Source organism: Anopheles gambiae, chromosome 2, assembly GCF_943734735.2.
Source record: "Anopheles gambiae chromosome 2, idAnoGambNW_F1_1, whole genome shotgun sequence".
Lineage (NCBI taxonomy): Eukaryota > Metazoa > Arthropoda > Insecta > Diptera > Culicidae > Anopheles > Anopheles gambiae.
Genome location: NC_064601.1, coordinates 84,086,979 through 84,098,821, shown reverse-complemented (window position 1 = coordinate 84,098,821; position 11,843 = coordinate 84,086,979). Strand labels below are relative to the sequence as shown.

The following is an 11,843-nucleotide window of genomic DNA, read 5'->3' as shown; positions in this document are numbered from 1 at the left end:
CTTCATCTGTACATAACATCTTCGTCTTACTACAAACTCTACAAAGGTGGCCAATTTCATATTTCCGGTATTGTTTTCGCTATCTATGGTCGATGCAATTGATCGTTTCGACCGGCAAAAGGCAGTTTTTTGGCTGATTTAAGGGCATATTTTTGGGGGACAGGAAGGGGCGTGCACGTGCCTGACCTGTTGTTTTAGTTTCTGCTGCGTTTTATTTTGCTTTCAGTTTTGAGCACTTCTGGAGAACCTATCTAATAATTCAGTGAGTCATAGAGAGGAGGGAAACAGCATCCAATAACCAATAACAACTATTCTTCAACATGTAGCTCTTAAGTAGAATAACAAATTTTGGTAGTCTTTAGTGTTTACATTTGTTTTACATTTTGCAACGTTAGGTTTTTCTATTTGTTTTTTTTTTCATTCTTACGCTTTTGAAAACAATGTAGAAGGCAATAACAATAAACCGAAATCGAACCGAAAATGATGGTGTTACTACCGCAACTATGCTGAACAATAAAGTGGATTCAATTTAATACATTTTTGTATGAAAGTGCACCGAAAACAGATCAACTGTCTTCAAATCGAAAAGCACAGGAACATTCAAAGTTTTTCTCTCAACGAAGCCCGACATCGTAGTAACCTTTGCAATCGTTTAGTACGCGCGATTAGTTTGCGAAACTCGTTCGATCCAAATTGGTAGCCCAAAATTGTTACAAAATGTCAAGATTATTGGGCGATACGGCGATCGCTGCTGCCCAGACCACCGTGGTGAGACTGAACCGCGTCCCGAGACCGCTAAGCAGCAAAGGGTACTGCCTACGACCGGCGCCCCCGCCCGAGAAGAAGTGGCTCTACAAGCAGGTGCTCGAAAGCGTCCAATCTGGAATATCTCCCCAGCTGAACCTGGCCAACTCAACGCTTGGCCGGGCGACGTCCCAAGCCTGGGTACAGCTGAACGTTGCCACTCAGCGGGCGCAACTCATGGCCAATGAATATCACCTGAAGCAGAGGCTGGGATTCGTGATGAAGCAGGTGGCATGCTGTGTGGTTGCGGTGAAAGATTTCTTCGCACAGAAACAGTACTACCAGCTGGATCGGATCATCGATAAGGGACTGTTGGCTTTGGAGGAAACGATCAGAGCATCTCGCGAGAGTCAGTCATTACCTGAACCGATGAAACCAGCTTCCGGCACGGGCGCAAAGGCTTCTATGAAAAACTGCACGATGGTAATGCTCAAGCGGGGTCCCAGCGCGGGCGATTCGAAAGATGTGAAAAAGTCGAGTTAGGTGTAAAATCTGCTATACAATTACTAAATTATTTCATCGTGGTTAGCCATATTGTGTGTAGATAACGGATAAATTAAAATACAAAAGTATAATAATTAGTAAAATAGACGTGTTCTTTTTTGTATTATGTTGATGTTTATTACACTATCAAATTACAGTCGAGCGTCGTTTATCCGGGCACTGTGCATAAGTAACCCATAGTGTCATTTACGTGGTTTTACTCTCATACTGCACTGAGCATGCTCGACATTCTTTGTCAGTACGAATTTGAACTCTATTTGGAGATGTGTTGTGCCATATAGTGCGCTAATTTAGTGAAAAGTAGTATACAATATTACTAGAAATTCTTCTAATATTTGCGTCAAGCGTAAGGCGTGGAGTAATGTGTGTTTTATTATTGTGCGGTAAGTATGCGATAAAGAAAATAGAATCTTTCCAACGACTTGTGTAAGTGATACCATCATCAATTGACGTGTGTGTGTGTATATCGAAGTTCTTGAATTTTTTTGTGAGTACCGGCTGTGCTCGAAGATGGAAGAAAGAAAGAAAGGGAGGAGAAACAGCTCGGAAGGAAGGTACGAGAACTGGGAACTTGGAACTCGGAACTCGGAATACGGAATACGGAATACGGAACTGGGAACTGGGAACTCGGAACTCGGAACTCGGAACTCGGAACTCGGAACTCGGAAATCGGAACTCGGAACTGAGAACAAGGAACTGAGAACAAGGAACTCGGAATTCTGTACTTGGAACTCGGAACTCGGAACTCGGAACTCGGAACTCGGAACTCGGAACTCGGAACTCGGAACTCGGAACTCGGAACTCGGAACTCGGAACTCGGAACTCGGAACTCGGAACTCGGAACTCGGAACTCGGAACTCGGAACTCGGAACTCGGAACTCGGAACACGGAACTCAGAACTGGGAACTCGGAACTCGGTACTCGAAACTCGGAACTCGGAACTCGGAACTCGGAACTCGAAATTCGGAACTCGGAACTCGGAACTCGGAACTCGGAACTAGGAACTAGGAACTCGGAACTCGGAATTCGGAACTCGGAATTCGGAACTCGGAACTCGGAACTCGGAACTCGAAACTCGAAACTCGGAACTCGGAACACGGAACTAGGAACTAGGAACTTGGAACTCGGAACTAGGAACTCGGAACACGGAACTATAAACTCGGAACTAGGAACTCGGAACTCGGAACTCGGAACTCGGAACTCGGAACTAGGAACTCGGAATTCGGAACTAAGAACTAGGAATTCGGAACTCGGAACTCGGAACTCGGAACTCGGAACTCGAAATTCGGAACTCGGAACTCGGAACTCGGAACTCGAAACCTGGAACTAGGAACTAGGAACACGGAACTATAGACTCGGAACTAGGAACTCGGAACTCGGAACTCGGAATTCGGAACTAGGAACTAGGAATTCGGAACTCGGAACTAGGAACTGGGAACTCGGAACTCGGAACTCGGAACTCGGAACTAGGAACTAGGAACTAGGAGCTCGGAACTCGGAACTCGGAACTCGGAACTCGAAATTCGGAATTCGGAACTTGGAACTAGGAACTAGGAATTCGGAACTAGGAACTAGGAATTCGGAACTCGGAACTAGGAACTGGGAACTCGGAACTCGGAACTCGGAACTCGGAACTCGGAACTCGAAACCTGGAACTAGGAACTAGGAACACGGAACTATAGACTCGGAACTAGGAACTCGGAATTCGGAACTCGGAACTCGGAATTCGGAACTAGGAACTCGGAATTCGGAACTCGGAACTAGGAACTGGGAACTCGGAACTGAGAACTAGGAACTAGGAATTCGGAACTCGGAACTAGGAACTGGGAACTCGGAACTCGGAACTCGGAACTCGGAACTCGAAACTCGAAACTCGAAACTCGGAACTAGGAACTTGGAACTCGGAACTAGGAACTCGGAACACGGAACTAGAAACTCGGAACTAGGAACTCGGAAATCGGAACTAGGAACTAGGAATTCAGAACTCGGAACTATGAACTGGGAACTCGGAACTGAGAACTGAGAACTAGGAACTTGGAACTCGGAACTCGGAACTAGGAACTGGGAACTCGGAACTGAGAACTAGGAACTCGGAATTCGGAACTCGGAACTCGGAACTCGGAACTCGGAACTCGGAACTCGGAACTCGGAACTCGGAACTAGGAACTCGGAACTAAGAACTAGGAATTCGGAACTCGGAACTCGGAACTCGGAACTCGGAACTAGGAACTCGGAACTCGGAATTCGGAACTAAGAACTAGGAATTCGGAACTCGGAACTAGGAACTGGGAACTCGGAACTGAGAACTAGGAACTCGGAATTCGGAACTAGGAACTCGGAACTAGGAACTCGGAACTCGGAACTCGGAACTCGGAACACGGAACTAGGAACTCAGAACTAGGAACTAGGAACTCGGAACTCGGAACTCGGAACTAGGAACTCGGAACTCGGAACTCGGAACTCGAAACCTGGAACTAGGAACTAGGAACACGGAACTATAAACTCGGAACTAGGAACTCGGAACTGGGAACTCGGAACTCGGAACTCGGAACTCGGAACTAGGAACTAGGAACTAGGAGCTCGGAACTCGGAACTCGGAACTCGGAACTCGAAATTCGGAACTCGGAACTTGGAACTAGGAACTAGGAATTCGGAACTAGGAACTAGGAATTCGGAACTAGGAACTAGGAATTCGGAACTCGGAACTAGGAACTGGGAACTCGGAACTCGGAACTCGGAACTCGGAACTCGGAACTCGAAACCTGGAACTAGGAACTAGGAACACGGAACTATAGACTCGGAACTAGGAACTCGGAATTCGGAACTCGGAACTCGGAATTCGGAACTAGGAACTCGGAATTCGGAACTCGGAACTAGGAACTGGGAACTCGGAACTGAGAACTAGGAACTAGGAATTCGGAACTCGGAACTAGGAACTGGGAACTCGGAACTCGGAACTCGGAACTCGGAACTCGAAACTCGAAACTCGAAACTCGGAACTAGGAACTTGGAACTCGGAACTAGGAACTCGGAACACGGAACTAGAAACTCGGAACTAGGAACTCGGAAATCGGAACTAGGAACTAGGAATTCAGAACTCGGAACTATGAACTGGGAACTCGGAACTGAGAACTGAGAACTAGGAACTTGGAACTCGGAACTCGGAACTCGGAACACGGAACTATAAACTCGGAACTAGGAACTCGGAACTCGGAACTCGGAACTCGGAATTCGGAACTAAGAACTAGGAATTCGGAACTCGGAACTCGGAACTCGGAACTCGGAACTAGGAACTCGGAACTCGGAATTCGGAACTAAGAACTAGGAATTCGGAACTCGGAACTAGGAACTGGGAACTCGGAACTGAGAACTAGGAACTCGGAATTCGGAACTAGGAACTCGGAACTAGGAACTCGGAACTCGGAACTCGGGACACGGAACTAGGAACTCAGAACTAGGAACTAGGAACTCGGAACTCGGAACTCGGAACTAGGAACTCGGAACTCGGAACTCGGAACTCGAAACCTGGAACTAGGAACTAGGAACACGGAACTATAAACTCGGAACTAGGAACTCGGAACTCGGAACTCGGAATTCGGAACTAGGAACTAGGAATTCGGAACTCGGAACTCGGAACTCGGAACTGGGAACTCGGAACTGAGAACTAGGAACTCGGAACTCGGAACTCGGAACTAGGAACTGGGAACTAGGAACTAGGAACTCGGAATTCGGAACTCGGAACTAGGAACTGGGAACTCGGAACTGGGAACTCGGATCTCGGAACTCGGAACTCGGAACACGGAACTCGGAACTCAGAACTAGGAACTAGGAACTCGGAACTCGGAACTCGGAACTAGGAACTCGGAACTCGGAATTCGGAACTAAGAACTAGGAATTCGGAACTCGGAACTCGGAACTCGGAACTCGGAACTAGGAACTCGGAACTCGGAACACGGAACTCGGAACTCAGAACTAGGAACTAGGAACTCGGAACTCGGAACTCGGAACTAGGAACTCGGAACTCGGAATTCGGAACTAAGAACTAGGAATTCGGAACTCGGAACTCGGAACTCGGAACTCGGAACTAGGAACTCGGAACTCGGAATTCGGAACTAAGAACTAGGAATTCGGAACTCGGAACTAGGAACTGGGAACTCGGAACTGAGAACTAGGAACTCGGAATTCGGAACTAGGAACTCGGAACTAGGAACTCGGAACTCGGAACTCGGAACTCGGAACACGGAACTCGGAACTCAGAACTAGGAACTAGGAACTCGGAACTCGGAACTCGGAACTAGGAACTCGGAACTCGGAACTCGGAACTAGGAACTCGGAACTCGGAACTCGGAACTCGGAACTCGAAACCTGGAACTAGGAACTAGGAACACGGAACTATAAACTCGGAACTAGGAACTCGGAACTCGGAACTCGGAATTCGGAACTAGGAACTAGGAATTCGGAACTCGGAACTAGGAACTGGGAACTCGGAACTGAGAACTAGGAACTAGGAATTCGGAACTCGGAACTCGGAACTAGGAACTGGGAACTAGGAACTAGGAACTAGGAATTCGGAACTCGGAACTAGGAACTGGGAACTCGGAACTGGGAACTCGGAACTCGGAACTCGGAACTCGGAACTCGGAACTCGGAACTCGAAACTCGAAACTCGGAACTAGGAACTAGGAACTTGGAACTCGGAACTAGGAACTCTGAACTGAAAACTGAGAACTAGGAACTAGGAACTAGGAACTACGAACTACGAACTCGGAACTAGGAACTAGGAACTAGGAACTAGGAACTCGGAACTCGGAACTCGGAACTCGGAACTCGGAACTGGGAACTCGGAACTCGGAACTCGGAACACGGAACTAGAAACTCGGAACTAGGAACTCGGAACTCGGAACTCGGAACTAGGAACTGGGAACTAGGAACTAGGAACTAGGAACTAGGAACTAGGAACTCGGAACTAGGAACTCGGAACTAGGAACTTGGAACTCGGTACTGGGAACTAGGAACTAGGAACTCAGAACTCGGAACTCGGAACACGGAACTAGGAACTGGGAACTCGGAACTAGGAACTGAGAACTAGGAACTCGTAATTCGGAACTCGGAATTCAGAACTCGGAACTCGGAACTCGGAACTCGGAACACGGAACTAGGAACGTGGAACTTGGAACTAGGAATTAGGAACTAGGAACTAGGAACTAGGAACTAGGATGTAAAATCTGCTTTAATATTAATAAATTTCTCCATCGTGGTTAGACATATTACGTAGACGTAGATAACGGATAATTTAAAATAGTATAATAATAAGTAAAATCACATGTGTGCTCTTATGTATTATTTTGATGTTAATTTTACTATCAAATTACAGTGAAGCTTCGTTTATCCGGGTACTTTAAATTTGGCTGTCCAGATCAGCATAACCAAAAACTATAAAATTCATGGCAAATTTCAAATATTCTCATTGGAAAAACATTAAAAACTGCGTAATTTTTAACAAAACAAAACAGGGTTGTACAACTAGATTGGACAGAACAAAACCTTCTAATTTTTGATCATAGAGGGCTATGAAATGAGTGAAAATGAGCGTCGCGGCGAACGTTCCCGGGAACGAACTAGATCAAGGTGTATGGATATTAGGAGGTGAAGTGCTTCAGAGCAAATTGACATTTCACGACTTGACATAACAATACTGGGGGCTCCGGTATTAAAATCGGGGAGGGCTGGAGGGGGGTATAGAAAATTGTATGCGATTTGACATAACAATACTCAATGATGGCGCCCGGAAAACGCGCTAACAATTCACCTCCTTAATAAAGACACCTTGAACAAGATCCCCGATACGTCCCAATATATCCTCCGTGTTATTCGCATATCCGGGCAAGGTCGGGTCCCGATGAGCCCTGATAAACTGCATTCCACTGTACTGTCAACCGTTCTTGACTTATTCGTAGAAAACCACGGCTAAAATCTGCTAAATCTAATCGTCGTCGTACTAGATAGATAGAGCACAGCCTAATCACTTCGGCGACTTCGACCAACGACGCAGGTGTGTTAAAAGAACAAGTAACTGTAGCAATTAATTTACCTAATTTTTAAAGTAATTTTTTGTTGTACATAACACAACACATTAAATGAAATTTATTGATAAAAATGTTATCATCTCAGGACCATGGTCAAATTCTCACAAGACCGACAACTATCCGCTCGCAGTTGGCAGACGTCAAACCCTGCGCAAAAGATAACAAAACTGACAGCTCAGCATTGAAACGTTTACATTTTTCTACGCGCTCCCTCTGCCGAAACACTTTCCGAAAATGTTTCCCAAAGGGTTGACGTGTAGCGGATCCGCGGCCTCTCTGCTGCTGATAGGGCTGCTGGTGGCCCTCGGCACCAACTTGGAACGAGTGAGCGGCGACGCGGGACTGGTGCACCGGCGATTCGAGTACAAATACTCCTTCAAACCTCCGTACCTGGCGCAGAAAGATGGCACGGTCCCGTTCTGGGAGTACGGCGGTCGTAAGTATCGTTCCGCAACCACCCCCCCTCATCCATAGCAGCAGCAGCACCAGCAGCACGAAAGAGACGGATGCGAAGTATTGTTTCGGCAGGCAGCCGACCGAAAAGTAACCCACCCCGTACTGTGAAGGCGCGCGAGAGAGAGAGCGAGACGGCTCTAGCATGGCAGCGCCAACAGTTACACGTCAGAGGATTTTTGGAGGAACCAACAACAACGTAAACGCGGATCAATGTTCCGGTTTGCGGTGGATTTTGCGGAGGGGGAGCAGTAAAACTCCCGGCCTGAAACTTCCTGTAGAATGTTCCTTTGGCCACATATGAACGAGATGAAAGTCGCGAGGGAAAGTGTATTATGATTTTATGGTCCCACTCACCAAATGCATCGATTGGTAAAAAAAAAACCGGTTTAGACCAAAGTTCAAGTAGTGAAAGTGTCCTTCGGTTATGAGAGACTGTCTGCCAAAAAAAGAAAAGCCGCTGCATGAAATGCTAATTGTTGTTAATGGTTCCATCCATTCCGTCTGTTTTTCAGATGCAATTGCCAGCTCGGAAAACGTGCGCATTGCACCGTCCCTGCGCAGCCAGAAGGGAGCCATTTGGACGAAGCAGAAGACCAACTTTGACTGGTGGGAAGTCGAGATCGTGTTCCGAGTGTCCGGCCGTGGCCGAATCGGTGCTGATGGTTTGGTATGTGCAGCAGCCGACACACATCCGATCGAGAACGGTTGCGAATGGATTAAACTAATTTCTTCCATCCTTTTCACGTGGTTTTTAGGCCTTCTGGTACACCGCTGAGAAGGGAAGCTATCTGGGCGATGTGTTCGGTTCGTCTGACCAGTGGGTCGGTTTGGGCATCTTCTTCGACTCGTTCGATAACGACAACAAACACAACAATCCCTACATTTCGGCCGTGCTAAACGACGGCACGCGGCAGTTTGACCATCAAAAGTAAGTATTTGGCCATTGATTTCGAAACCTGAACACCTGTTGGTTGCGTTTAGTTTAATGGCGGCTTGATGGCGAGACCGTGTAATGCTGCAGTCAGCTCTTTTTTTGAATTGAAAGCTAATGTAAACACACTCACACATTGGCGGTAGGTGTTTCGCTGACGCAAAGCTATTTTCTATTTGCTTACTCTCATTTATTGCGGTTTTTTGCTTTCCTGTGCGTCAGACGTTCAGATGGAGCTGCGAAATGTGTTCTTAATTAGTCTTCTAATTATTACACCCCATCTTATGCTTTCCATTTTCTTTCCCTTATCTAGCGATGGTTCGACTCAGCTCCTGTCTGGCTGTTTGCGCGATTTCCGAAACAAACCCTTCCCAACACGGGCAAAGATCGAATACTACAACAACATTCTGACCGTCCTGTTCCACAACGGCATGACCAACAACGATCAAAACTACGAGATGTGCTTCCGGGCGGAGAATGTGGTGCTACCGAAGACGGGCTACTTTGGCCTGTCGGCGGCGACCGGTGGCCTGGCGGACGATCACGACGTGTTCCACTTCCTCACCACCTCGCTCCACATCCCCGGCCAGTTTAAGGAGGAACCGGCACCGGGCGAAGATGCGGCCAAGCTCACGCAAGAGTACCAGGACTACCAGAAGAAGCTCGAGCTGCAGAAGGAAGAGTACCGCAAGGAGCATCCGGACGAGCAGAAGGACGACCTGGACAGCCTGTTCGAGGACTTTAACGAGCGCGAGCTGCGCCAAATCTGGGAAGCGCAGACCAACACGTTCGAACAGCTGCGCACGCTCAGCTCCAAGCTGGACGAGGTGATTGGGCGCCAGGAGCGCACGCTCGGTTTGCTGTCGGTCTCGGCCCAGGCGGGTGGAACGGCCGGCGGGGCACCTCCGCCACAAATTGCCGTTGGTGGTGGTGGTGCGGCCGGTGGCAGTTCGATCATGCGGCACGAGGTGGACGCGCTGCTGCAGAATCAGAACGTAATGGTGCAAACGGTGCGCGAAATCCGTTCGATCATTGGTGAGGTGCACGCACGAACGGACAGTATTCTGAGCAATCAGGCACGGGCACCAACGGCACAGGTGCAAGCGGGCGGGTACGATGTACAGAGCTTGATGAACGAGATGCGCGACGGCATGAACCAGGTCCGGCAAGGTGTGGCGAGTGTTGCCCAAAGGTAAGCATGATGATGATTGCATGTTGGTATGGTTTTGGGGTGGAAATTGTCACCACTAAACGCGATCGTTTGCTTTGCAGGCTACAAACGCACGGCGCCGTACCGCAGGCGCAAGGATCGGTACAGTGTCCGACGCAGAACTGTCTCAGCTTGACGGCATTCCTGGTGGCAATAGTGGTGCAGCTGCTCCTGATGCTAGGTTACAGTATGTATAGGTAAGCGATCCCGAAATGAAACAGCGCTCGAAGGCCACGGCTTGTAATGCTAAACTTCTTCTCTCTGTTTCAGGGATAGCCGAGAGGCTCAGGCGAAAAAGTTTTATTAGATAGCAAAATAACTTATCGATCGTTGCGATCGCGACAAAAAAAAACGGAGATAGACTTTTGTTTGAGCGGTAAGATCAATCAGCGACAGTCGAAACGCAACGTGTACGCGAGAAACCCCTGGCAGCCAAAAATACCACCGTTCGTACACTGTCCATCATCCTCTCTCTCTCTCTTCCAGCTGCTGTAGTAGTGTGTTTTGTACTGTGCGAAACAGATTATTTTGTTTTGTTTTACGCACCACAGCATAGAAAAAGGCACATTTGTTTCCAATGTGAGTGAATATGTTTTATTACCAATATGCTCACTCCCCGATGATTTGTGCCTTGTGTGTGTGTTGACTTAAGATGAGGTTTTAGTTGTTATAAAATAGTAATCTTAAGCCATCTGGTAAATTTTGATGTGTTTTTGCTGTCAATGGTTGTGTCTCGTTTTTTTTCTTTTTTACACGAGAGAGTGCTGCTTTAGCTATGAAGAGAGATCACCTATTTCGGTGTTGTGTTTGAGTGTTGTGAAATTTAACTGCTGGTGGGATGGCATAGGTATCACGTTCTGATCAATGAAAACGAACTGTTTGACGGGCAAAACAAAAAAAAAAAAACAAAATACAATACATTCTTTCAGCTCAAATAGTATCCATCTTCCACCATTTCCTGTATTCGATCTAATACCGCTGGAGATAAGAGCGTGTAAAGTTAACACAATGTTTAGAAAAGAAAACTCCCACAAGCATATGTTGCTTTCGATTCATGTTTCTACTTAAGTGGGCTGTTTTTTTTATAGATGCATTTGAACTGTCTGGGGAAGCAGAAGAAGTACGTTCGATTAAGTAAAACTATGTAGCTTATATAAAAAAAACAATCGAGCATTTGTGAGCGTTCACTATTCCTATTCATGTGTTTTGAGTTTTCCAATGTTACTCTGCTGTGTTAAGTGTAGTGTAAATTCTTTCTATCACCCGTATACAACAAAACGAACGAGAAAAAAACGAACAGGAAAATAAACAGTCTGCTACAATTTACAAGTAAAGTGCAATGATTGTTGAAGTGGAACTCATTGTAAAGAACTGTAAATTAAAATAGAGGATCGGAAAAGATGTAACGACGTTCTGGGGCACTGTCTGGGGATCGTTACATTCGCATACAAGCGGCAATATTGCACACAATTGGGCGCGAGGAACGATTCAACATAGCGTGCAATTTCACGAGTTTTATGCAATTCGATTTCAATCGCATGCTAACTCAAAATGTCAAATGAAGGAGAATTTGAAATTTAAAAATCACATCTCCGTTTGCACGTGGGTTGGGCTGGTTTGAATCTCACAAAGGGGTGCATACATTAAATGCTATAAAATATGATTTAATTTGCTGCCCACGTCAAATCTGCCCATCACATTTTTGTCAATTCCCAACCCCCCCTAGTGGCTGTTCGTTTGTTTATGTTTGAGAATATTTTCCAAGTTAAGAATATTACGGTTCATCGCTTCTTGGGAATTGTTGATGAAACTGTGGGACCTTTTTTGATGCATTTCTCATTCCTGTGGGAAT

At 46.8% G+C, this 11,843-nt stretch overlaps 1 protein-coding gene across 1 annotated transcript; it reads left to right on the top strand.

The window, feature by feature from the left end:
* The first annotated feature begins 7,529 nt into the window (after positions 1-7,529).
* On the top strand, positions 7,530-11,325 carry LOC1276104 (protein ERGIC-53). Its single transcript, XM_315413.5, has 6 exons — positions 7,530-7,830; positions 8,363-8,517; positions 8,606-8,778; positions 9,095-9,973; positions 10,054-10,188; positions 10,262-11,325. The coding sequence occupies exons 1-6, from the start codon at positions 7,629-7,631 to the stop codon at positions 10,296-10,298; spliced, it is 1,581 nt and encodes a 526-aa protein (XP_315413.4). The 5' UTR covers positions 7,530-7,628; the 3' UTR covers positions 10,299-11,325.
* Positions 11,326-11,843: the final 518 nt, after the last annotated feature.